The 27,017-nt window shown below is 55.4% G+C and overlaps 1 protein-coding gene across 5 annotated transcripts; it reads left to right on the top strand.

Annotated features, from left to right (window-relative positions):
* The first annotated feature begins 531 nt into the window (after positions 1–531).
* SLC13A2 (solute carrier family 13 member 2) lies at positions 532–24,094 on the top strand. 5 transcript variants are annotated; one of them, XM_027626299.2, is made up of 13 exons: positions 13,676–13,754; positions 14,235–14,349; positions 15,347–15,475; positions 16,383–16,519; positions 16,639–16,853; positions 17,613–17,790; positions 17,904–18,026; positions 19,854–20,072; positions 20,273–20,361; positions 20,645–20,766; positions 21,920–22,081; positions 22,714–22,851; positions 23,378–24,094. In XM_027626299.2, the coding sequence occupies exons 3-13, from the start codon at positions 15,377–15,379 to the stop codon at positions 23,531–23,533; spliced, it is 1,638 nt and encodes a 545-aa protein (XP_027482100.1). In that variant the 5' UTR covers positions 13,676–13,754; positions 14,235–14,349; positions 15,347–15,376; the 3' UTR covers positions 23,534–24,094. The 5 variants fall into 5 exon arrangements, with proteins under 5 accessions (XP_027482097.1, XP_027482096.1, XP_027482101.1 ...); XM_027626296.2 differs by lacking the exons at positions 13,676–13,754; positions 14,235–14,349 and adding an exon at positions 532–674 and having other exon boundaries at positions 16,639–16,844; XM_027626295.2 differs by lacking the exons at positions 13,676–13,754; positions 14,235–14,349 and adding an exon at positions 532–674.
* Positions 24,095–27,017: the final 2,923 nt, after the last annotated feature.

Genomic DNA, 27,017 nt, shown 5'->3' with positions numbered 1-27,017 from the left:
TTTGACAGTTTCCTTAATACCTGGAAGAAGGAGGAGGGCTTACTTCAGACTGGCCGGACTCAATCTTAGACTGGAAACTCCTGGAGGGCAGGGCGTCTGGAGGCAAGGCTGCCTCACTGGGCCCAGTAGGAACCGCTGTGCGGATAACCCGCTTTGGGGAAAAAAAAAGGAGAGAGGGGAGGCTGAGCTGGTGGGGGGGGGGCGCAGGGGTCTTACCCCACAGAGGCTGGCTCTGGGGCTTCCCGGACACCCTTCCTTCTCCAGCTTCTCCAGAGGCAGCCCTTGGCAGCCTCCGCACACAGAAGGAGTTAACTTTGGGCTTCACGTCTTGGAAGAACCTAAAGCTTTTATTCCTTTCTTTGCCAAGTCTTCCTGATCTTTACACCTCCGGCAGGTCCCTCCTCCTTACTCTCACCTCCCGGACTCAGTCTGATTGCCAGGGTGGGTCAATGGTTAACACTCAACCAGCTTTATATAAGCTTGCCCTGGCTGGCTGCCTACCTGCTGCATCGCTCCTTCAGTTCAGTGGATCCCAGAGGCCACGGCTCCAGCAGCCCTCGCGGGTCCACACCATGGCCACCTGCTGGCAGGGCCTGTGGGCCTATCGCTCCTACCTGCTTGTGTTCTTCCTGCCCATTTTTCTGCTGCCCCTGCCCATCCTTGTCCCCACCAAGGTAAGGACTCCGGGTTTGCCTCCAAAGGGGTGCAGGGCAGTCTGGATGAGGGCTGGGCATCCTTAGGACCAGCATAGTTTACTCATCCTTCCCTGACCTGGGAATGAGGCTATGACCTCCTGGTCCTCCTGAGACTGAGGGTTGGGAGGTCAAAGGGGGCTTCTGCTTGGCACCCAGGATTAACAGCCCAAGGCGAATTGCTTAGGTGCACTCGAAATCTACTGCCTTGAGAGATAGGAAGCCAGTTTGGGAAAGGAGGTGCAAGAGGAGGCAGCTGGGGTTCTCTGCCTACTGTGTGCTCGCCCAGCCTTGCTGGGCTCAGTGGGGCGTGAGCGGGGCTGGCTGCTGGAGACCAGTGGAAAGGGAGTAGGAGGAAGCTGGCTTCGGGCCGTTTGTGCCTTTAAGAGTGCAACCAGAGAGCCGCCTGGTTGGCTCAGCCGGTTAAGGCTCAGCCAGTTAAGGCTCTGCCTTCGGTTCAGGTCATGATCCCAGGGTCCTGGCATCGAGCCCCGCGTCTGGCTCCCTGCTCCACGGGGAGCCTGCTTCTCCCTCTGCCGCGTGCTCTCTCTCTCTTTCAAATAAATAAATAAAATCTTAAAAAAAAAAAAGTGTAAAGAGGAAGAGCTCACCCTTGATCCCAAGGGCTAAGTCAGCTGAGGGAGAGGGGTAGGAACTGGACAAAGGGACCCTGCCAGCGGGCACCATAGACAGCGTACCTTGGATGGAGGGAGAGGGGCTACAGCCTCCTGCCCCCCTCCACCAAGCAGCAGGTACCATAACTTCAGCTCCAATTTATTGGAGCCCCCACCACATGCCCTGGACTGTGCACCCAGTAACCCTTCCTCTCATCTTCCCCCTCCCCCTGACGGACCCTTCCTCTCATCTTAAGAGGCAAGCCTGACTACCCCATTTTACAGATGGGAAAAGTGAGGTTAAGTCACTTACCCAAATCCCAAGGCAGATTCTGGTTTCATGGAGCTTGGCTATAATACATTTTGGAGGCCCCCTTGTAAGTAAAAGACCATAAATTATTAATCTAAAATTATGGGGCTTTTGGGAAGGGTCAGTTCAGGAGGAGGGTCTTGAAGCTCAAGCTTCGGCCGGTAGGTCACAGACAGCGGCAGAGCTGGGGGTGTGGTCTAGCTTCTCTTCACCCTGCTGCCTCCTGGAGGCTGAGACGGGATCCTGGCCCCGGCCCCACCCACAGCCCCAGGCCTGCCCATTGAGCCATTATCATCCTTTTGTCACAAAAAGGGAAATCGAGGCAAGCTTTTTGTTCATGGTATCCCAAAGGGGTGAGAGAATGGGGATACCGTGGCCCACCTCTTGAGCCCCTGACACTTGGTAAGTGACAAGGCCTGGCTGACCTTTAAGACCCTCCTCTCGGGCCAAAGCCAGGGACAGCTCTGTGCTGGGGACCCATCCGATGGGTTTTCAGACAGCTTGGGCCAAGTGTGTTCACTGCAGGAGGAAGGACAGGCAGGGACCCTGATTCCCATTTCCCTCCTCAGGAAAGTACAGCCCAGAAAGATTCAGCAACTTGCCTAGGGTGGCACAGGGAAGCCGGAGTCAGGAGAAGCCAGGCCCCCTGGCGGGAGGGCTAGGAGTCGGGAGCCCCCCGCCCCCTCACCCCCCACCCCAGCCCTGCTGCCTGCTTTGGCCTCACAGACGCTGTCATCCCTGTGGAGTCTGGCCCCTCGGCTCGGGCCCTGGAAACCAGCTCCTCTCAAGGACTTCATCCCCTGTCCAGCCCCATCAGTTTTCCCCTCTCTCCTAATCTCTCCCATCAGCATACACTCTCTCTCACCAAAAAAACTAAACAGACCCTCCTTGAATCCCACAATCCCTCCACAGAGGCATGCTTTCTCTGTCTCTCTCAAGATGGAAGTCCTCCAAATCTGGCTGCACGGCACGGGTCTTTCCTTAAGACAGCTCCAGTCTCCAAGGGGCTACCTTCCACTCCGCCTCCCCACTCCCGATTCCCACTCTCTCCCTAGGTGACTTTGGCTGTCTGCATACTGACAACTCTCTAATCTTAACCCCAGCCCTAACCTCTAAACTCAGTATTACCCAGCTAACACTGGACACTTGCTCCTGAATCTTCTCTTTTATTTTATTTTATTTTTTCAAAGATTTTATTCATTTATTTGACAGAGAGAGCCACAGCGAGAGAGGGAACACAAGCAGGGGGAGCGGGAGAGGGAGAAGCAGGCTTCCCACCGAGCAGGGAGCCCGATGCGGGGCTCGATCCCAGGACCCTGGGATCACGACCTGAGCTGAAGGCAGATGCTTAACCCCTGAGCCACCCAGGCGCCCCTGAATCTTCTCTTTTAAACAGCATATGCTTCTACACTTACCATCCAAAACAACACCGCTTGCTCATCTTTTTCCAGCTGGCTCTTTCTGCTGTCTTACCAAGATGTGGTTCAACTTTCTACTTCCGAGCCACTCCTTTTTTTCTTTTTTTTAATGTTTTATTTTTAAGTCATCTCTACACCCAACGTGGGGCTCGAACTCACAACCCCGAGATCAAGAGTTGCACGCTCTACCCACTGAGCCAGCCAGGTGCCCCCAGAGCCATTCCTGATTCCTCTTTTTCCTTCATTTTCACGCGCACCAGCGGGTCCTGTTGACTCGAGATCTATGAGATACTCTGAATGGGATTGCTTGCCACTGCCTCCCACGTGGGTCCAGGCTGCCATCATTTCTCTCCTCTCCCTCCCCAGACCATTCTTCACCCAACCACTACCCTGTGGAAGCCCTTACACAGGCTTCTCGTCAAACTCGAAATAAAACCCAAACCTCTTAGAGTAGCCAGGAGTCCCTGGGCCTCCACTCCTGGAGACTCCGTGGTCCCCAATGCCTCCTATCCTCCCTCTTCGTTCACTCTTCTCCAGCCTCCCCCACTTTCTCCGCGTTCCTCAAATTGCTCGGTCTCCCTGCCTGGAGTCTTCTTTCCCAGATGACTGCTTCTCACTCCTTGGGTTTCAGCCTCCATCCACCTCCTCAGAAAAAGCCTTCCCTGACTGCTGCCAGTCAGGCTCTATTAGGAACCCCTGTTGATGCACTTGTTTATTTTCTATTTATTCTCCGACTACCTACACCAGACTGTAGGCTCCATGAGGGCAGGGACTTGGTCTTTTTCCATGCAGAATCCCCTGGCACATAATAGGTGCTCAACAAACACCTGTAGAATGAATGCAGGAATGTGGGCAAAGAGGACCTTGTGTTGCATCCCCGCTGTCTGTAGTGAGTCGCCAAGCTTACCTCCATGCCCCTGGCCCCTGAAGTGGGAAGGAAGAGCCCCCCCACAAGGCTCAGACGGGTAGTCCATATTGTAACAGTCGATATTTACTGAGTATTTTTTACGTGCTAGCCATGGTGCCAAGCACTTCAAAGCACTAACCCATTTATGTCTCATAATAACCTCTGAGTTACTGTGAGGGTACTACTATTACCCCATTTTACAGACATATCAGTTGAGGCCCAGAGTAGTAATTTGTCTGAAGTCCCAGCTAGAGAAAGGCAAAGGCTAAACTGGAACCCGGCCTTGGGGGTCTCTGCCCGAGGCTGCCCAGAGATACAGGCTGGTGGCCCGTTGTGAGTCACCTCTTGAGCCACCTACCCTCACATCCATCCAGCCATCAGCCAGTCCTCCCACTGTGCTGCAGTCCGATGAGCTCCTGCTCTGTGCTAGGGGTTACTGAAAAGGAGCAGAGGGTTCTGTCCTTAGGTTGCTGTCAGAGGAACATGTATTTACACAGAGATAGAGCTGGGAAGGCTGAGGAGCTCAGAGGAGGGAGCAAATTCTTCCCACTGAGTCAGGGGCGAACCCCAAGCGGGTGGCCTTTGAGTTGGGCCTTGAAGGCTGAGTGGGATGCTAACAGTCAGACGCATCCTTAGCAGGCGGGCCGGGTGAAGGCAGCTGCAGGAGCAAAGGTGTAGGGGCTGGAATCGTAGGGTGTGTTCCAGAAATAGCAACCGAATCCTGGAAGTGCTCGTCATCCTCTGGTGGTCCCAGGGGACAAGGGATAGTGGGGCCCGAGGCCTCCTCACTGCTCCCCCAACCCTGCAACCGGACAGTGAGGAAGCACCATGGGTGTGTCCCACACCTGACACCCGTCCATTCATTCGCCCACTCGCTCAGCCATCAGGGAGCACGTACTACGTCACAAGGACTGTTTAAGCGCAGGGGGATGGGGCTGGAAAGACACGCAGAAGCATATGCTGTGAAAACCATAGGACAGGCTGTGACCATGGCTTAGGGCTGGGTTGCTCGGAATAGGGTGGTCAGGGAAGGCCTCCCGGAGCAATGATATTTACCCTCGGACCTGAATGGCAACTGAGAGCCAGTCAAGCACAGCTCTGAGCAAAGAGCCGTCCAGGCAGAACACACAGTGCAAAGGCCCGAGGCCAGGAGCGAGTTTGGCAAGCTGGAGGGATGAACAAGCCCAGCATGGCATGGGGAGCTGAGCCAGGGGGAAGATGGTGTATGTTCAGTTAGAGAGGAAGGGGGAGGTGAGCCAGTGTTGTCAGCCCTGCAAGGCCAGGGGAAGGAGTGAGGATTTTTAGGGTCAAAAACGCTGGTTTCCGGGCGCCTGCTTCGGGCAGTTTGTGCCTTTAAGAGTGCAACCAGAGTTGTTAAGCGGCTGCCTTCGGCTCAGGTCATGATCCCAGGACTCGGCAGGAAGCCTGCTTCTCCCTCTCCCACTCCGCCTGCTTGTGTTCCTGCTCTCGCTGTATCTGTCAAATAAATAAATAAAATCTTTAAAAAAAAAAAAATGCCGGTTTCCCCCCTCCCCACGGGACCATCTGGAAAAACAGTCTCCTAGGGGCACAATGTTTGCCAGGACAGAGCTTAGCTAGAATCCAGATTGTATTTACAGGAAGAACAGAAGGCAGAATTTCTTAATCTGAATCAGCTGCACTCCTAGACTACACGCACCTTACGTTGTGTTGCCTGCCCACGTGAGCTTTAAGACCCATATAATTAAAATACCCTGACTAAAAGCTATTCCTGAGCTCCAGAGACGGAGCAGGACTTAGATGATTCACTGTGGCCATGAAGACTGAACGTGGAATCTGGACCTCAGTTCTGGGGTCCGCCTCTATCTTTTGAAACTTCCTGGCTCTTGGTCAAGAAGGCAGAGTCCAGGGAACAAAACGGATTTGGGAGCCAGACAGATGTGGGTCCAGATCCACTCTATAGCATGTATAGCTTGTGACCTCACCAACCCTCTCCGCTCTAAGGGACTTAATGAAGATAGAACGAGAACCTGTGTACATGGGGTTCCTGGTGCCCGGGGCCTGGTACAGGGTGGTTCCCTGTGCTCTGTGCCTCTCGTCTGAATTCCTAGCCCCTGGAAAGTACAGATAGCCCCAGGCACTGCGTGGACACCCGACTTCTTTTCCAGAGATGACTTCTGTTCACAGAGGCTGTTGTCCTGATGAGGGAGCCTCGGTGTCCCCACCTGTGAATCAGGAAGGTGAGGTGCAGCTGGTCACCCGCACAAGAGCAGTGGGGTGTCGTCCCTAAGTGTAGCCACCACCCGGAGACAGGTTTTCTGGCCTCTGGGGGGGCCTGGGAGCAGGATTAGGACTCAGCCTCCTAGGCCGGAAGGATGCCTGGAGGAGAGAGACGTCTCTCTCTTCCCCAGTCTGGACTTAGTTCCCAAATTATCAAATTGTGTCCATGCCCATCAGCACCTGCTAGGTGAGGGTCAGGAATGGGGCAAACAAGGTAGAATCTTCAACACTAGTTTCCTGGATAGAACCCAGCGGCAAGGCCTGGGCTGTTGTGGGGCTCAAACACACGGAGTGCGGGAATGCTTTGCTCACAGTCACTCCTGCCTGCCATTTTGCTCTTCAGTGGACATAGGCAGACCTGGCCCCCAGCCCAAACTGGGAGGTCAGGACTCTTCCCCCGCCACGTTTGTCTTCTCTGACACTCAGAGACCCATTGTTTCCCTGTGGCCTCTTAGAACAGAAGATGATGCAACACATTCATTCACACTGTGGTGCAGAACTAAAAACAAAGATCTCCGGAGTGAGATCAGGCAGAGGGAAGACAGGCAGCCAGCCAGCCTCCATCGCTTGCTTTTAGCGGAGCCTCAAAGGCCGGCGGGGGCCGGAATGCTTTCGAGTGGGAAAGGGGAGGCTTCGGGGGCGCCTCAACCGGGAGGCTGTTAGCAGGGGAAGCCGGAGGGGGCCGATCGATGCAGGGCATCCTGTGTGATTGCTTAGGGATGCGTATTTGGCTTTCACTGGTTGGTCCAGAGTTGGAAGTGGGGGTAGAGAGTGGGGGCGAAACAGGAAAGCTAGCCGTCATTGAGCAAATCCAGACTGTTTGGGCCAATTGCTGTAGAGGTTGTGGTTTGGCTACCCGGGCTGTTTGCTGCACACACTGCAGGACATATTTTTATATGTGGACTCGCCATCGTCGCCTTTGCAAATTCAGTCTCTTGAAAAGATTAGGTATTTAGCATGGGCCCAGTATTCCTGGAAAGAAGATCGCACACCGCGGCCTACTCTGCACCTCCTTCCGCAAGTCCCCTCAGCCCGCCTCCTCTCCCTGGGGGTCACTGCCGCGCATCTAGACCCAGGGTGGGCACGTGAGAGCGTTATGCTCCCATTCCTCCCTATCCAAGCCATCAGCCCTCACCCAGACCCTGTCTTCTCCTACCCTCTCTGGAGTCTGTCCTTTCTATGTCCACTGCCATGACCTGCTCTGAGCCCTGCCATCTGCCAGCACGGCCTCCTAGGGCCTCCCAGAGCCCCCCGGCCTTCCATCCTGTGTCTTCCAATTTACCCGCCACAATATAGCTGGTCTAAGCTCCCTATTTTCATCTTTATTTTATTTTGGATTTTGTTTATTTATTTGAGAGACAGAGAGAGACAGAGATAGCAAGAGAGAACATGAGCAGGGAGGAGAGGGAGAAGCAGGTTCCCCGCTGAGGAGGGAGCCCCACGTGGGGCTTGATCCCGGGACTCCGGGATCATGACCTGAGTTGAAGGCAGATGCTTAACTGACTGAGCCACCCAGGCGCCCCCCCCCCCAATTTTATCTTTAGATGATGTGTGTATTTAATTAGATGGCACACTCACATCGTATGAAATTTGACGGTACCAAAGAGTGAAATGGAGAGGTCCTGCTCCGACCCTCAGCCCCGTGGCCGTCCAGAGGGCAGTCTCAGTGACCAGCATGGTGGCTATCCTCCAGAGCAGGGACTCCTCCTCCTTGGGAATCTGCGGGGAGAATTCAGGGAGTCTGTGAACTTAGATGGAAAAAAAACCAAAATCCCTATATTTTATTGTCAATAACCTCTAAAGAAAATTTAGCACTTCCTTCTGTTATGAATGTAGATAACAAACCACGGTAGTATTAACCATATCTTTGATTTTGCCGCGGGGAAATCACAGATATTGTCACATTGCATTAGAGCTGTTGCAAGTACCTTGAAATAACGTTTCAGTTCCTCGTGACTTTGCAGTTACAGTAACCATTAACCAGTGAAGGTCTTATTAGCTGAGACAGAGTAACAGATATCATGACCTTGCCCATTTTTCATATTTTAACAACTGTATTTCTTTTTTTCCTTTTTTTTATTGTTATGTTAATCACCATATATTACATCATTAGTTTTTGGTGTAACAACTGTATTTCAATATAATTGGTTTCCTTTCTAATTCTATGCATTTTACTTAATGTATTTAAAAACATGATTCTAAGGAGTTAGAAGGCTTCATCAGACAGAAAAAGGGTAAGAATCCCTGAATCAGAGATTTTCCCACATATATACAAACACTTGTGCATATATTTTTTAAAATCACCTAGGGCATGGGGCGCCTGGGTGGCTCAGTCGGTTGAGCATCTGACTCTTTGGTTTGGGCTCAGGTCATGATCTCAGGGTCATGAGATCAAGCCCCAAGTCGGGCTTTGCACTGGGCGTGAAGCCTGTTTAGGATTCTCTCTCTCTCTCTGCCCTTGCTCATGTATGTTCTCTCTCTCCCTCTCTAAAGTAAATAAAATCATTTTTAAAAAATCACATTGAGTGGCATTAGTATAACCTCACCGTGTCACTCTCTCCTCTTAAAATCTTTTAAGGGCCTCACTTTTCACCACTGTCTTCCGGATAAAGTCCTAGATCTCCCCCAAGGCAGACAAGGCCTTTTCCAAGCGATATACCCCTCCAAGAATGCATCAAGATCTTTTATGCCTCATTCTGGTCCCTCTCTGCTCACTCCCTCACTTCAACACCTTTTGCCCACCCACCCACTGAACTCCTCTTCATCCCTCAGCACCCGTTCAGTGTCCCCTCTGGAAGCCTTCCTCAGCCCAGACAAGACGGAGGCTCAGGGAAGGGCCGCTTCTCCTCTGGGATCCTACTCTGGACTCGCCTTTGCCACGGTTCTTGGCCGGCTGCCACCTAGTACCTCACCTCACCCCCAGACCTGGGAGTGCTCACTGCCAGCAGCATCCCCTGCTCACCAGGGGCAGAGGGGCAGTGGGAGTGACCCCCTGTGTGCCAAGCCATCTCCCCTCCCTGGGTTAACCTTCAATCACCAGGAGGAATAAGTGGTGACAGCTTGGAGACTACGGGCGTATTTGCAGCTGCCCAACAGCCCCGGGCTGCTCTGTGCCCGTCACGGGTAAAGGCCATGATGCCCACAGGTCCCACACCTTGCCCACACCCCGGGTCCAGAGTCTGCACCGGACTCTCTGGCACTTTCATCTCCATGTGTGCCTCGTGAGTCCACCCTGGTTCCCCAGGATCCCGGGAGTGCATTCATCTCCCAACACCAGCCCCACCATCTGCTCACCGCCATGGATGGTCCTTTGCGACATAGTCACATCCTTTATCCTTATAATAGCCCGGTGAGGCAGGTGTTTCTTTTATTCCCATTTGCAGATAAGGAAACCACATAAAAGAGATAAATGTGTGTACAGCTGGAAATGATCAGTGTTGCTTTTTTATTTTTTTCTTTATTTGAGAGAGACAGAGAGACAGAAATAGAGAGAGAGAGAGAGAGAGAGAACGAGTGGGGAGGAGAGGGAGAAGCAGACTCCTGACTCCCACGGAGCAGGGAGCCTGACTCGGGGCCCTGTCCCAGGCCCCCGGGATCATCACCTGAGCCCAAGGCCAGACTCTTAACCAACTGAGCCACACAGGTGCCCCGATCAGTGTTGCTTACAAAAAAAGAAAAGAAAAAGCTGAGAGGGGTGCCCATAAAGCTGGGCCTGGGCGTGCAGGTTTTCTGACCTCTGACCTGTGTTTCCCATTACAAAAGAAGCAAGCTGCCAGCCTTGGGGTTTGGAAGCCATCTGAACATTTATCTCTTCTGTCCACTGCTGGCTTTGCCGGGCAGCCCGCCCACCGTGGGCCTAGGGGCCAGCCCACATGGGGGCACTCGGAGTCCGGAGGGCCAGGGCTGGGCCTGACTCATGTCTGTGTCCCTAGTGCCTGGTGCTCTCATTCATGCATTCACACCGTCAACTCCACGTAGGTGCCTGATGGGGTGGGCAGAAACGGACTCGGGCCTAGCTCCCTAGAGAGTACGGTCTGATGAAAAAGGTTGATGTTCATCAAGAAATTCACGAAACAAAGTATTTAATTATAGCCTGTGATAAGTGCTATGCAGAAGACGGACAGGGGCTTAGTGTGTGAAAACGGGGAGTATAACCGAGCCTCGAACCCATGGAGGATTCCCTGAAAAAGGAATACTTGAGTTGAGATCTCAAGAATGAGTAGACAGCAGCTGGGCAAAGTGGGAAGAGAGGAAGTTATGTGTGTGCAAAGCCCCGTGGCTGGGAGGAGGGTGGAGTATTTGAGGAACTGGAAGAGGGCTAGTGTGGCTGGAGCAGAGAGCAAGGAGGAGAAGGCTCAATCAGCCCTGGACTTCTCCCGAGAGCAGTGGGATACGTTGAGCTGCTTTGAGGTGAGTGTGTCCGTGTTGGAGGATTGGGGTGGATTAAACCAGACTTGTGACTTGAGACCACTCTGCCTGCAGCAAGGGGAAGAGATTTCAGGGGCAAGAGAGGAAGAGAGGTGAATGAGACCTTGTAGGAGTCTTGGTGACAGATGCTGGGGCTTGGACGAGGCTGGTGGCCGAGAGCTGGAGAGAAGTCAATGGGGGCATTTGAGGCATAGAACCAACAGGACTGCAGACCTGGAGTGGAGAGAGTATCTGTCCAATGAGTGCCTGATGAACAGTTGAGGGGCCCAGGGCTTGCCCCCCAGGGGGGTCCCAGTAGCAGCAACTTCCTGGGGTAGAGGTGGGTGTAGCACAAGTGGGAAAGGGGGATTTCACACCCAGGCCAGCACCAGCCAAAGAGCCAGGGGTGAGACCCGGAGGTGAAAAGACTCACTTCCCTGTCCTCAGGAGCTCATAAAAGGATACTGAGAGAGGAGCAAATCCTCAGCCGAGGCACAGGGCTGGAGAGCACCTCCTCTGCCAGACAGGGCAAGGGGGAGGTAGTGACAGAGGGAGCAAGAAACATTAGCTGCCAGGGGAAAAAAAAACTCTTCCCTGCCGCTGTCTGAGCCAGCTCGGACAGCAGTGCAAGCTACGCGTACAGGATCGGAGTGCGGAGTTGCGCTGCGCCAGGAGCCCCAGGGAGCTGCCCTGGGCTGGAGCATAAGCTGACCGGGTCCCACGCCAATAGGCTGCCAGCTGGGCTTGGCCAGCCCAGGTTCCTCCCTCACAACAGCAGGAGCGAGAACCACTGCCCCATGCAGATGTGAGGAGGAAACAGGAGAGAGAACGAGAATGCACGCAGAGCGCCCACCCAGCCACGCATGCCTGACCTCTGTCGACTCCTCACTGTGGCGCACAGTGCATCGCTGTGGCTTGTAGAGACCCCTGCTCCCGCCCAGAGAGGAATTCCTCTTGGAGATGGACCTAGAAGCTTAGGAGGTTCCCAAGGTGATTCAGGGAAGCCACAATAGTTGGTGCTAGACCATTTTTTTTCTTTCCCTTCACCTTAAGGCAGGTGTATAACCAGGACCCAAGGGAGCAGGAGCACCTGGCCATGAGGGCCCCGAACAGACCAGGTCGGGCCACTCGCCGCTGACAAAACCCAAAGGCAGAGAGACAAGTGGTGGCAAAACAAGAAAGGGATTTCCATTTCAACAAGGCTGACACCGGGAAGGCAGCGGACTAGGGTCTCAAAGATGGTCTCCAGAGTGCTGGAAAGTGCATCCAGGTTTCTATAAGGAAAATGTGGAAGAAAGGAAAGGTCCCTGCAGGTGGGCAGGAAAGGTCAGGTTGACCACCGTCGTGGGGTCAGTCACGCAGGTTCTTGCGGTTGTCAGGCAGTCCCTTTTGCTTGGGGGGTAGTTTTGGTTTCCATCACGGGACGCTTTGCCTGCATCCTTTTTGCCTGCGATAATAGATAAGCCGAAAGGAAGAACTGAGGGGCCTCTGGGTGGAGCAGTCAGTCGGTCATCTTATTCTTGGAATTCTCTTTTTCTTAAAGATTTATTTATTTATTCAGGAGAGAGGAAGAGCACGAGGGGAAGGGCAGAGGCACCGAGTGGAGCCCAACCTGGGGCTCGATCTCACGACCCTGAGATCGCGACCTGAGCCAAAACCAAGTTAGTCACCATTTCTTTTTCTTTTTCTTTTTTTTTTTTAAGAGTTTACTATTTATTTATTTGACAGAGAGAGACACAGCGAGAGAGGGAGCACAAGAAGGGGGAGTGGCAGGCAGAGGATAGAAGCGGGCTCCCCGCGGAGCAGGGAGCCCGATGCGGGGCTCGATCCCAGGACCCTGGGACCACGACCTGAGCCGAAGGCAGACGCTTAACCGACCGAGCCACCCAGGCACCCCAGTTACTTTGAAATACAGTAATACAAATATGAAAAAGCCAATCGCAATTCAGAAATACAGGTAATTATGCACGCACTAAAGATCTAGCATTGGTATAACCACCGTAATGCCAAAACAAGTGATGGATAGAAACAATATTTTGAGATACATTTTGAGACAACGGCACCAACTGATCTGTGCCCGTACCTGATGGCTGATGGCCACGATCAAGGGCCTTTGTGACAAAATCACCCGCGCGACCAGTAACCACAGTATGGCTTTGTTGCCTATGTCTAGAGCCTTAGTTAGATGTTAGCACAAAGATGAAATCGTTTTCCCTCAGATTCCTTGGAATTCCATGCCCCAGTTAAGAACCCTATGACCCAGGAAGAACAGGTCAGCAAGTTATGCTACGGCTGGACAAGACTGCCCAGGAGGATGGGGACACAGGCCAGGGCCACCTGGGCCAGAGAGAGTATGAGGACACAGGGCTAGAGCCACCTGGGCCAGAGAAGGCTTCTGGATGGGACTTTGAACCTGGTTTTGGGTTTGATCCAGAGACAGACGACAAGGAGACGGACTTGGGGAAGTTGTAAAGGGGTAGTAGGGGAGCCATAGACAGAACATACTGGAGCTCACAGGGTCGGGGTTAACTATCAACAGCTCTCTCTGGAGCACGGGAATGGGGTCTCAGAAGGGAAAGTTTGGGGTTTGAGTTTACCTGCCCGGAGCTTGATGGCAGGAAGTGGCAGTCCCCAGGAAGGACAGTTCTGTTGGAATCCAGAGCCCCGGCCCATCCCCATACACCCCACTAGTCGCTGTGAACCTGAGGCTGGAGGGCACCCCCCCAACTATAAAGGGATGGAGCTCAGGGTAGAAAGAGAAAGCTGAGGCTCAAGAACCACGTGGCCTGGCTTCTTCACTTGCTGACATGTAATGCTGAGACACTGACTTCATTTATTTGTGCCTTTGTTTCTTCATCTGTGGAGTGGGAACCATAGTCAGTCATTACCTCACCAAGCCGTGAAATGCGACAATCACCTGAAGCATGGGGCGCCCAAGGCCTGGCGCGGAGCAGTCCTCGGGGTACTTCTGCTGTCCTTAGCAGCTCTTTCTTCTTAAATCAGCAGTGACTGGGCAGCCCAGCCCCCTCCTTGTCTCTGGCCAGAGAATTCCGAGTCAGTTGTGGGGAGGGGACGCCAGGGTCCTGGGGGCTGGCCTGCCCTTAGCCCCAGGGGAGGATGAGTAACTGGCCGCCACCTCCCTTGCAGGTGAGGAAGGGCTTGAGAACAGCAACTTCAGCAGAACTGGCCTCTTGCTTGGGGTGGGGGGGCGGGGGGGTGGGGGGGTGGATCTCTGGGCGAAGGTCAGGGTGGCCCCACCCCTGGAGCCAAAGAGTTCACGTCCAGGGTGAGGAGAGCTGGTGGAAGTTTCGTGATGAGAAAGTGAGCCTGACGTCAGGCAGACAGACCTGGCTCTACAGTGGGGTGCGCAGGCTGCGTGCTCCTCCACTCCAGCGGTTCCCAGAACACCGGGGAAATGCCCTTGGAGTTCTGCAGTCTGGACGCCTTGCCTGGGTTCAATTCTGGCTCTGCCACTCCCCAGTTCTGTGACCTTGAGCAAGCCACTTACCCTCTAGAGCTCCTCTAGGTCCTGGGCCCACCACACCCACCTTCAGGGCTGTTTGAGTTACCTGAAAACACCCAGCTCCTAAAAGTTGCTCCATAAACAGCAGCTTCCTCTTCTCCCAGGCTACCACCAGGGACCCTCCCCAAGCTTCAGGGCACTAAGGGCAGGAGGTACTCAGGGGTGAGCACGGCCGAGCACCAGGTGTAAAAACAAGAAGGGGCAAGGCAGTCAAGACAGGTGAGAGAGAAGACCTCCCAGCCCATTGTCCCAGCACACAGCCCGGCAGCCCCTTCCACAAAGAGTGGGCAGGTGCCCCAGAGGCCTCCTTCTAGCTAATGATTCTCCTGCCCTCCCTCCGGTGGCCCCATGATGCTGGAGGCTGACTGCCATTTCTGCCCCAGGTCCCCTCCCAGGTCTGAGATCCGGTCTCGCTAGACTCAAAAGGAGGCCCTGTGAAAGAAAGAGGAGCTTCTGGTGCCCAAAGACTGGCAAGACGATGACCCAGGGTTTCCCCTCCAATTCCCCGCACAACTCAGGGAGGGGGATCCTTTTTACATATTCTGTAAATGTGTATGGCAGCTCCCGGAATTGTGTGATGCTATAGTCATGTCAGACTTGCTGGGAAGGAGACCTCCCAGCATTCCTAAACTTCCCAGTGGTTCATTCATTCAGAAAAGATTTGCTCTGAAGCCTGCTAGGTCCTGAGCTCCAAGCACCCAGATGCCACAAAAACGACTCTGTCCTCATGGAGCTCCCCTTCTGGGAGAGGAAACGAACATTCATTGCATCAGCCTACAAATAGATTCTTGCGGGCTCTGACAAAGCCAGGGAAGGCCAGGGTGCCAGGCAGGAGTCCACACTGACCAGGCCCCAGTCTCATCCAGATGAGCCCCCATCTCATGTAGGGGATCCTCACTTTGGCCCCCTGCAGTCCCCTCGGGCTGGGTGGGGCCTGATACCCAACTCTAGGCTCTCCAGTCCTTCCCGTGTGGCTGGATTATAACGTCTGGCCTCCCCAAGGTCAAAGACAAGGTGGTGAGTGCCTTGCTTTATTTTTTATTTCCGTTTTGAAATGGGAGCTTGGACTCAGGAATCAACGACTGTGGGTTTCACAGGCTCTCCCTACACTGTGACCAATGGCCTGTTTTCTCTGGGGGCAAGAGGTGACATGACTCTGGGACGCAGGCCTGCCCCCTCCAGCAGCTCTGCTACCCCCCGCCCCTCCCGCCCACAGGAAGCCTACTGTGCCTACTCCATTATCCTCATGGCACTCTTCTGGTGTACCGAGGCTCTGCCCCTGGCTGTCACCGCCCTCTTCCCCATCGTCCTGTACCCCATGATGGGCATAATGGATGCCTCCGAGGTAAGGCTCCTGGTGGGGGGGGGGGGTCTGCCCTAAAACACTGGTGATGGAGGAAGCCTCATCACAGGCAGGACACACAGAAGAGTCCAGGTCAGGGAGCACTAAGGATAGAGTCAGCTAGAAGATGGCAGGGCTGGGGGTGGGCGAGGGTACATTCTAGAAATGACGAGTGCATGGTCGGTGTTGAGAATTAATTCAGAGTGGATCAGGTGTAGGCCTTGAAAGTCAGCTAAAGAACTTGTATTGTCCTGGGTTAATGGCTCTGAAACGTGAGCAGCGTGCATGTCTCAGGACCACCTGCAGGGCTGGTGAAAAACACAGACTGCTGGGCCCGACCCCAGAGTTTCAGAAGCAGTAGACCTAGGGCAGGGCCTGAGCATTTCGTTCCTAGCAAACTCCAGGTTGGGGTTGATGCCGGCTTATGGACCACACTTGGAGAACCACTGCTATACTTTCTAGTATCAGCACTAAATTCTCTATGTCCCAGTCCATGGCTTGAAAAATGACTGGAATCAGGCTCAATTATCTCCCACTCATTTCTGAGGGGAGAAAGAAAGGGTTTGGCAGGAAGAGAGGAACCCGGTTATTTATTTATTTTTTTTAAGATTTTATTTATTTATGTGACAGAGAGAGTGAGCACAAGCAGGGGGAGAGGGAGAGGGAGAAGCAGGGAGCCCGACACAGGACCCCGGGATCATGACCTGAGCCAAAGGCAGTCACTTAACTGACTGAGCCACCCAGGCGCCCAGGAACCTGGTTAATTTTAAATGGAAGATAATCCAAAGACCATTTCTACTTGGTTCTGAGAGCCCAGGAGACCAACCTGTGTTTGTGGGAATGTCAGTGACTGTAGCCTGTAAGGCCAGGGGCATGGGAGACACCCCTTCCTGCTGTCCCTGCCTGCCAGGTCTGCATCGAGTATTTAAAGGACAGCAACATCCTGTTCATCGGGGGGCTGCTGATGGCCATTGCCGTGGAGAACTGGAACCTGCACAAACGCATTGCTCTCCGTGTGCTCCTCATCATTGGGGTGCGGCCGGCCCTGTGAGTTCCCACAAGCCAGGACTGGAGAACCTGGAGCGGGTGGGGTGCTGGGGATCCAGTCCCTGAAGGGGACACTGGAACACCAGCCAGCGGGTCCGCCCGTCTCCATCTGTCCCTAGGCTGCTCTTGGGCTTCATGTTGGTCACAGCCTTCCTGTCCATGTGGATTAGTAACACGGCCACCACAGCCATGATGGTGCCCATCGCGCACGCCGTTCTGGATCAGTTGCACAGAACGCCCACGGGCAAGGACGTGGAGGAAGGCAGCGACAACCCCACCTTTGAACTCCAGGAACCAAGTCCCCAGAAGGAGGAGACCAAGTTTGGTGAGAAAGGTGAAGCTTGACCCCGCTCTGCCCCAACCCCACCACCACCACCTCCCCCAGCTCTTGGGGAGGGTCTGAGGTGACATCCATGACAGGGGTGGTCATCTCGGAGCTTTCAGGGAGAGAAAAGGGAGACGTGCAGCGACCAACTTGCCCTGGCTCGCCCAAGACTGTCCCTAGTTTTATTCTTTTTATTTATTTTTTAAAGATTTTATTTATTTACTTGAGAGAGAGAGAGAGCCCAAGCAGGGAGGGGGCAGAGGGAGAGGGAGAAGCAGACTCCCGCTGAGCAGGAAGCCTGATGTGGGACTCGATCCCAGGACCCCGGGACCATGACCTGAGCCGAAGGCAGACACCCACCCAACTGAGCCACCCAGGGGTGCCCCTGTCCCTAGTTTTAAAATGAAAAACCCCATGTTCTGAGAATCCCTTCAGTGCAGGGCCAAACAAGATGCCAGGTCACCCTGGGAGGCAGAGAGCTGGAGTCTGGGTGGGCTGTCAGGGATCCAGGCTCCCTTCATCCTGTGTGCTTTGGATAATCCTCTTGCATTCTCTGTGCCTCAGTTTCCCTCTCTCAAGAGAGGTTGGGCCAGGTGATGTCTGAGGGTTGAGCCAGCCTGAGACTTCAGGGAGTGCAAGCCCTTGCAGACCTGGACGCAGCCTCTGCACCTCCCACCCCCGAGCCCCACCCCCCACCCCAGCCTGGGTCTAGGCTGCTCACTGGCAAGGCCCGCCCCGCCAGCCAGCGGAGCTCTCCTTTGTTCCCAGATAACGGGCAGGTGCACCCTGTCCCAGCTGCGTCTTTAGAGCCCACGGCACAACAGCGGGAGGAGCTCCGCTTCAGCCAGGGCATGAGCCTGTGCGTGTGCTACTCCGCCAGCATCGGGGGCATCGCCACACTGACCGGCACCACGCCTAACCTGGTGCTGCAAGGCCAGGTCAACTCGTGAGTGCCCGGGGGCAGAGTCGGGGCGGGGGGGGGGGGGGCGGGAAGGGGTCTGCACTTGCGCTGGGAGGCGCCTGGGGCAATGTCATGCGACAGCCCGCACCCCCCATCAGGCTCTTCCCCCAGAACGGCAACGTGGTGAACTTTGCCTCCTGGTTCGGCTTTGCCTTCCCCGCCATGGCCATCTTGCTGCTGCTTTCCTGGCTGTGGCTGCAGATCCTCTTCCTGGGGTTCAAGTAAGTGGTGGTGGGAGTGAAAGAAGCCCGGGGGCCTGCCCTTACCCTCCAGGAGATTCCAGTTGAGTAACCGGGTAGCCATTGTGGCAAAGGGTATAATCACGGACCCACTGAGAAGGCCTCTCTGTGCACTTGTCCCGACCATGTGAGAGATTGACTGGGTGGAGACTATTATCCCATTTAGCAGATGAGCAAACTGAGGCTCCTTAGAGGGGTGTACAACTAGATTTGTCAATGCTGAGTTTGAAAACTAGGTCTCCTGATGCCCAGGCCAGATCCACTCCATAATGCTCCTCGGTCCTTTGGTAAATGCTTAAGGAGCACACAGTGAACATGGTCAGTTACAAAAGCATTTGTTGTGCTCTTACCGGACATCTGGCCCTGCGCGAGGCACTGAGAATACGAGAGGATATTAGGCACAGCCCCTGTCCTTGGAGCTCACCATCTAATGGGTGGCGGTGTGGTGGGGGCCGTGACAGAGGGAAGCCTGGGGGCTGTGGGAACACAGCCCAGGATAGTGGCAATCCCAGAATGCCCCTGGGGGACGCGACGTCTGAACCGAATCTTGTAGAACGAGAAGCCAGCCAGGTAGAGAATGGGGTAAAGGCATTCCGGGCAGTAAGAACAGCTTACACAAAGGTGCAGAGGCAAGAAAAAGCGTGTGTTTGGGAAAACTCTAGTTCTACTGGTTGAAACGTAAGTGCAAAAAGGAATATCAGGAGTTGAAGCTGGAGAAGTAGGCAGGGAAAGATGATGGAGGATCCCGTGTGCCGCATCAAGGGTTGGGACCTTGTCCTTGAGGCCAAGAGTAGTAAATAGGTTTTATTCTTACTTCCAACCCTGAGTTACTGGTAGCGACCCGAGGTCTGAGTTGACAATCTGGTGAGACCTCGCCAGAGCTCAGTTGGAATTGAGTCTGGGATCGACTGGTGATGTCTGCTACCAGTGTGGGCTGAGAGTAGTGATAAAGGTGGTATTGTGGTAGGCGTTATTTGACTTTCCTGCTCAGGTGGCAGTGGTGGGAGGGTGAGGATGGAAGGGGGGGGGGACATTGAAAGTTTTTAAGTATTGTTGCTGTACTTTGGAACACTCACTTGGACATGTGCAAGGCGGCTGGATCGAGGCTGGGGGCTGGTACAAAGCTAGGTGATAGTCAAAGAGACCCCCATATGCAGGGCACCGTGGGACATTCAAAGATGTGTGAGGTAGATGGTCTTTGCCACTGAGAAATTCACAGTCCATCAGGGGAGTTGAGAGTTGCCCAAGTGGAAAGTTAAAAGTCAACCTAAGTTAAGCAAGGGGCACACAGAAGTGGGCGGTCGTCTCCTGTGCCCCTAAGAATGATGTGGGTGGGGCTAGGCTGGCAGGGGATGCCCAGAAGCAGGTAGGAGAGGGAGGGAAGGATTTCCTGAAAGGCTGCTGGAGGAGGGGAGTGGCGAATTGGGGCCAGAAGGAGTCGTGGGGTCCAGGCCTCTAGATTCTCCTCTCTCTGGGCAAGGGAGGGCTTAGCGCAAGAAAATCTCTGGAGGGAAAAGGGGTCATTGGGACAGATGGAGCAGGGCTAAGCATGGGGAAACTGGCCCCTGGAGCCCCAGACTTGCCTCTGCTAAATAAGAACCACGACCACCCCTCCCCGCCCCCCCCCCCCCGCCCCGCTGAGAGTCTTCAGCTTTTCTTTCAAAACCTTGGGTGGGGCCAGAGCCTTCATGTAGCAACCCTAAGGTGGCCTCTGCAGGCATCAACATATCACAGGTGCTCAGAGTCCCTTGCCCCCCTGCCTGATGCGGGGTCCTCAGGAGCTGCCCCACCCCCCACCTCTGCCTGCAGCTTCCGGAAGAACTTTGGCATTGGGGGACAGGCACAGGAGAGAGCACGGGCAGCCTTCCGCGTCATCCAAACAGAACACAAGCTACTGGGCCCCATGACCTTTGCAGAAAAGGCTGTCTCTGTCCTCTTTGTCACCTTGGTGGTGCTATGGTTCACCCGGGAGCCGGGCTTTTTCGTTGGCTGGGGCAACCTGGCTTTTCCCGATAAGGACGGAAAGAGGTGAGCATTCTTGGGGAGAGGGGGATACTTCTGGGGCTCACCTGGCTAAGGGAGGAGGGAAGGAAGCAGGGCCCCTGGTGCAGACCAGGAGGTGATATGGTGGGGAAGACTTGCTGGGAGGGGCTCCTCTCCATCGCCATTCCACCCTATGACCCTGCGCAGCCTGGAGCCTAAGCCTGCTCTCCTTGCCCTGCCCACAGCATGGCATCCGATGGAACAGTGGCCATCTTCATTGGCATAATTCTGTTCTTGGTGCCCTCCAAGATCCCAGGGCTGACTCCGGATCCAGGTAAGAACCTGGACTGGGGCAGGGAGGGGCCTCTGGGCAGCCCCTGCCTTCTAGCATGGAATGAGCCTTCAACCACACTTGACAGGAACAGTCAAAGCCCAGACAGGTTGGGATGACTTGCCAAAAGTGCAGGGACTCAGGGACAAAGTAAGGATGCTGCAGAACTGGGGGTCCCTCTCCCGCCTGCAGTAAGCTCGGGTAGGGACTCACAGGGAGACCCAAGTGGAGGGGAGGAAAAACCTGTTGGCTCTTGGTGATCCGTCCTCCTCTGCTTGGGAAATAGAAAACCCGGGGAGGCTGAAGGCCCCTCCTGCCCTCCTCAACTGGAAGACGGTGAATGAGAAGATGCCCTGGAATATCGTCTTCCTGCTGGGGGGCGGCTTTGCCCTGGCCAAGGGCAGTGAGGTGAGAAAGCCCGCCCCCTCCGCAGCCTGTTGGAGGGGGACCCTGCGGCAGGGAAAGAGGTGCCCTGCTTCTATCCCACACAGGGGATCCCCACTTAGGAGCCTCCTGGTGGGCAGAGCCCCGGCAGCAGCTGGAGAGGCAGGTTAGAGCTCTGTCTAAGGGAGGGGGAGGAAACACAGGCCATAAGGACCTCTGCCTGTTAGGGTCTCAAAGTCAAAGGCAAGGCAGGCTCCTCTGGTGGGCAGCGACTGTTCTCAGTGCCAACCCCGCCCCGCCCCCACTCCACCGGCCTCACCCTCCGCCAGACGGAGAACGCAACAGCTTCAGCACCGGGGAGTAGCGAGCTTTGGGTGGACGCAGTTGGCCCGCTGAGGCCACCAGGGGGCGCCATGGTCACACCCAGCCAGGCTATAGGGACCGGAGAGCGCTTCATTCCCCAGAGCCTCCATCCAGGAGGGAAATCCCTGAACCCGCCTGCGCCCCTGGGCCTCCGTGTTCTGGCTAAGCTCGTTCACTGCACGGACAGCAGGCAGCTTCCCTGGGTCAGGGATCGGTGCCAGGGACTCCTGGATCTGAGGTTAGTTTTCACGGACTGTGGCAAGCACTGTGCCACGTGCTGAGTGGGCAGCATTGTGTGAGACAAAGTCCCAGTGCCCTGGGACTCACAGTCTGGCAGTTCTGGCAGTACACACATGGACAGGGAAAGACCTGGGAGCCCTCATGACCCTGTGGGCTGTCCCCATTCTCCTGTCAGCCTCTTCCCAGCATCTATACCAGGGCCCTTCCCCCTTCTCGCCCCTTGCCCGTCTGCTGGGCTGGAGGAGGCCCGGAGAGGACTGAGGGTGGCCAGGGAGCTCCCAAGAGCTGTTGGGAGAACAAGAGTAAAAGGAGTTAAAATCTTTCCTCCCACCACGTCCCAGGCTTCCCAGGAAGGCCCTTTGGCCCCATCTCCCGGCTCCTCATCTGACCCTTCTCCCCACAGCCAAGCGTTCTTCAAAATCACCAGAGGGGCCTCTTGGTTCTGGCTGGGTCTTATCTTCCTTCCCAAGCAGACCCGACTTCTGAAGGCTCTGGAGAGGTGGAGGCAGGAGCAGGGCCCTCTCAGAGCCCCAGGAATCTCACCCTCTCACACACTATCTTCCTCTGCCTACAGAAATCAGGACTGTCCGAGTGGCTGGGGGACAAGCTGACCCCACTACAGAATGTGCCATCTCCCGCCATTGCCTTCATCATCTGCCTCCTGATTGCCACCTTCACTGAGTGCACCAGCAATGTGGCCACCACCACACTTTTCCTGCCCATTCTGGCCTCCATGGTGAGCTGGTCCCGCAGACACACTTCCTCCAGGCAGCCCTCCTGCCCACCCCATCCAGGGGCCCCACCTGCAGGTCAGAGGGAAACTGTGTGCACCTCCTCTCACTTCCGGGAGAAGACCCCTGAGCTTCCACCCTTCCCCAGACTCTTCAGCTACCTCGGGCCCCAAGGCTCTCTGGCCCCTGACTCACTCCATCCCTGGTGAAGTCACGCCTTGAGTATCCGGATAAGCCTCATTGGTGGCCTCGCCCACCTCCCTGGCCCAGTCCCTGTTCTGGTCAGTCCTGAGGTGACAGGTTGAAATGACTCCCTGGAGCGTCCCCAGCCCCTTCCTCCCCTGGCGCGTTCCCACAGCCTTTGATGACACCCTGGAGCCCCTTTGAGATCCGTTTTATGGGCCCCTCCTCTCACCACGCCCCACTGGGCAGGGCCGCACACTCATCCCCTCCAGAGAGGTCAAGGGGCCCTTCCCAGGTCACCCAGGGCCTCCTGGCAAAAGTGGTGGGTTCGTGGCCAGAGTGCATGTTGTTGGCGGGTTGTCCTCCAGAGAGGGGAAGCAGGAGAATTGGGGGCCACGTCTTCCTCTGTGGGATGGGGACTGAGATCAGTTCTCCCCACTGTCTCCCCATCCAGGCTCAGGCCATCTGCCTCCACCCTCTCTATGTCATGCTTCCCTGCACACTGGCCGCCTCCCTAGCCTTCATGCTGCCTGTGGCCACCCCCCCCAATGCCATTGTCTTCTCTTTTGGAGGTCTCAAAGTGTCCGACATGGTGAGTAGCAGTGGGGCTTGAATGCTTCGGCACCCCGCCCTGTTCTGTCTTTCCTTCTTGGTGGACCACAAAGTAACTTAAAGCCACTGAGGTTCTCAGAGTTAAGAGTGAATCCTGTCTGGGGCGGGGGGGCTGGAGAGGGGGCAGCAGGGGAGGTTGCACCATGATCCCCAGTTGGAGCATCTTTAGACCCTGCCAAACCCCAGAACATGTGAGAGGGAAAGGAGAGGGTGAGAAATTTAGGGGAGGCTCCAAGGTACGAGGCACCTGCACCCAGGGAGATGGACTCAGGGAGAACAGAGCCCAAGGCCCTGAAAGCTCATGAAGGGCTTCCTTTTCCCTCCTTAGCGCTGGGATGAAAGCAAGGGGCAGGGGCACTTCCTAGTGCTGCAGGTCAGACCCACAAGAAGATTTCTCAGGGAGAGTTTTGCCAGTAAGAGAGCTCCCGAGCCTCTCTGAGCCCCTAAGAGATAGGTTCTGGCCCAGCTCAGCAACTGGTCACTCAGACTGGCTCTCCTTACACCAGGCCCGGACAGGATTCCTGCTCAACATCATCGGAGTCCTGGTCATCACACTGGCCATCAACAGCTGGAGCTACCCCATCTTCAACTTGCACACCTTCCCCTCCTGGGCTGACACCAACAACACGGCCAACTGCCTGGCCACAACACCTAGGCCCTAGACCAGGGTATGGTCTGGCCAAGACCAGGAAGACCCACCTGTTCGTATTCCTCTGAGCCAGGAGGGGACACCCAGGCTCTAAGCCAAACCTTGAGAGAAAGCACATATATACAGAACCTCGTGTGTGTGTCTGTAAGGAAGGGGTGTGTGTGCTCAGTGCTTCGTTGCTGAGGAAAATGTGTGTGTGAGCGTGTGTGTGTGTGTGCGCGCGCGCGTGTGTGTGTGTGTGTGTGGATGGCGTGTCACGTGAGGATGCCTGAGAGGGGGTTTGTCGTGTGTGCACATGGCCCTCGGTGTGCATGCTTGGCAGTGCGCATGTGTGGGTTCTCGGACCGTACAACATGCCCTCTCTAGCACTCCGGGTCCTCGTCTCCCCGGCTTGGTGGGTGACCAGACCCCTTTGCACTGTATTTATTGAAATTTGGGGTTGGGGTAGCCTGGGGAGCAGGGCCTACCAGCAGTTGCCATGGCAACAGCCTCTGGGACCAGCCCAGCTACTGAGGTCTCCCCAGCTCCTCAGGTTTAGGGAGAGGGATGGAATATTAGCCACATTAAAGTCTTTTTTCCAGTAAAGTCTGGGCTGGTTTTTCACGGCACTCTCCGGGGCTGGTCCACAACATGGTTCAGGCCCCAGTTTGGGGAGTATGGTGGGAGGGGACTTGGCCTCTCTCCTGTATGGTGGCCCCCTTGGCACCTCTCCCACCCAAGGGAGAAGGTAATGGCCAGGAAGCCCTGCCAAGGCCGACTGGAGTGGGCGCAGCCACCCAGGAAAGCAGCACTGACATCACCGGCCCCGGCTAATTGGAGGTTGCCAGTCCCTGCGTGTCTTTGGGAAAACCGGCCTCCCCGTTCCCAGAGCACTCCCTGGGCATTTACATAAAACCCTCTGCCTCTGCCAATTCCTCGGCCGACCCTTCCCCCGGCTTGAAAAACCAGTCCCGCCAGACCAGGGAAGGCAGACTGACCCATGCTCGGTGTCCAGAAAGAAGGACCCTCACCCAGAGAAGGAACCTGCAGCAGGAGGGATACAAGTGAGACTCACAAGAACAGGTTCAAAATCGGCATGAACCTCGGGGTCCAGGACCCGACAGCGCTCTGGGTCATGCTGCCTCCCGACCTCACGGCCAAGCGCCCTCCGCTTCCCCACCTGCCTGCACTCCAGAGTCTTCGTTTATCTGGCAAGGTGGGGGTAAGAGTGGGGAAGGATGGGCGCCTGGGTGGCTCAGTTGGTTAAGCGACGGCCTTCGGCTCAGGTCATGATCCTGGAGTCCCGGGATCGAGTCCCGCATCGGGCTCCCTGCTCAGTGGGGAGTCTGCTTCTCCCTCTGACCCTCCCCCCATCTCATGTGCTTTCTCTCTCATTCTCTCTGTCTCTCAAATAAATAAATAAAATCTTTAAAAAAAAAAAAGAGTGGGGAAGGATGACGCCCCACCCATCATCCGTTCTAGGAGCTCAACAACCCTTCCTAGCTGGAAGTTCATTTTTGTATCTATCCTAAGTCTCTCGCTGTGGACGGTGGCCAGTGAGGCTTGAGTTCATCTGGATGGAAGTTTCCAAAAGTCTCATCTAGTTCCCTCCTGCCGCAGTGGGAGAGAAAAGAGCTATTTACCATCACTCTCATGCCCACTAACAAAGGGGGCTGAGTTGTGAAGACAGAAAACCAGAAAGCTTTCAGGTCTGGATTCCCCCTCAGCCAGGCCGGCGCTCAGTCCTCCCAGGGCTGGAGGTGCGAGGTACAGATGGGAGGGGGCTGCCGCATGTGGGAGAACATGGCTATCCCCAGGGGACAAGAGAATCCTGACAGGACATGGCAGACATCCAGCAGAATGAGGAGTGTCAGGCAAGAGGCTCCGCCCCCCACCCCAGCCCCCCAGGCTGGCATTCCTCACTCATGAAGCACCGTCATAAATCATGGCTCCCACCCAGACCCACATTAGGACCCCCCCCCACACACACACACATACACAACCCGGGCCCTAGGCAATAGCACCCCCCAACTGGGAGTGGTGGGCCAACCCCTCCAGAACGGTGGGATCTTTCCAGTGACTTACCCCACAATGCAGTGGCTTCTTAAGGAGCAGCCCCAGCTCATCTGCAAGGAAGACCCCCTGCTACTACTTGCTTCTGGGTTCTAGTTGGGTGCCCACAACCGAGCCGTAGCTAGGGGAAAGGTAGGTGTGTTTCTCAGGGGCGCATGCCCCCCACACACTGTCCTCGGCTTCCCTTCCCACCTACCCACTTCCCCCTCAGTCCTGCTCAGAGAGGGCCAGATGGGGACTGAGGCCACACAGCAATCCCAGCGGATGAGGACTGAACTAGCCCTGCGTTCTCTGGGGACAAGGTGGGCAAAAACTGGCCTGACGGTTGAGCGGGCAGCGGTGGTGGGTGCCCTGGCAGAGCACGGGGCAGGCCTGCCCCGGGTGCTCAGATACCATCCTTCTCAGCAGGCAGGAGGGTGGACACAGAAGGCACGTAGCACCTGTTGGCCTAATCACCATCATTAGTTAGGCAATAAAGTGGCACGGACTGGGCCAGCCTTTGAAGGAAGGGCCAGGCTGTCAGCCCAGGTCTGGTCTGTGCAGGCTGCCCTAGCAGCTCATCTCCTCCCGCATACACTCGAGGCTGTGGCAGGTGGATGGGGCACCATGGGGACGACGCACTGCACCCACACCCTTTCTGCCATGGCTTCCAGAAAGGTAGCGGGGTGGGGGGTGCTCCAGATGTCTCCTAGCGGCTGAATTTGCGCAGTGCTGGGACTCAAGAACTTCTGTGGTAATGCACCTCCTGTTGCTAGAGAAGGTGAGTGAGGCCAGAACCAACCAAGGATAATCTGCCTGATGCCGCTGGGTCCCCAGTTCCTCACGCAGGGCCTGGCCCAGTGACGGTTGTATGAATGCATGCATGAATGCATGCATGTATCAGAAGCATAGGGGGGCTTCTTGCTCCCGGAGGGAAGTTGGGCACACTGACTTCAAAGCCCCTTTCCAGACTGCTGTGCGTGGAGTGCTGTGTGACCTTGAACCAATGTCACCTTTAGGCTCAGCGGATTGGCCTAGATTTCTCAGTCATCTCTTACTTTTTCGAAACCCTGCCCCTGTCCCCTAGGGTCCTGGGAGTGTCCCGTTTGCCTCCCCCCTCATCCTGCCAGCCAGCCCCAACCCCATGGGCAGCTGGCAGCCAGAGAGCGCATGGAAGATCTATCAAGCCAAGTTTTCAAAGAGAAACTGGCAGGATGGCCAGGGAACCCTAGTTAGGGAGATGGAGAAGGTGGAAGGAAGCAGGGTCGTCGATCCCACTCTTTGGGTTCATCTTGACTTGGGCCTTAGGTCAAGGGCAACTCTGGAGGTTAGGGTCCTCACATCCAGAATAGGTCCCTTGGGGGGCTCAGGCCATGACTTCTCTGTCTCTCCAAAGTCTCCGACGGAAGGCCATGACTTCTCTGTCTCTCCAAAGTCTCCGACGGAAGGCTGAAGAGGGAGGGGTG

The sequence above is a fragment of the Zalophus californianus genome, chromosome 16 (genome assembly GCF_009762305.2).
Source record: "Zalophus californianus isolate mZalCal1 chromosome 16, mZalCal1.pri.v2, whole genome shotgun sequence".
Taxonomy (NCBI): domain Eukaryota; kingdom Metazoa; phylum Chordata; class Mammalia; order Carnivora; family Otariidae; genus Zalophus; species Zalophus californianus.
This window is presented reverse-complemented; position numbering and strand designations above follow the sequence as displayed.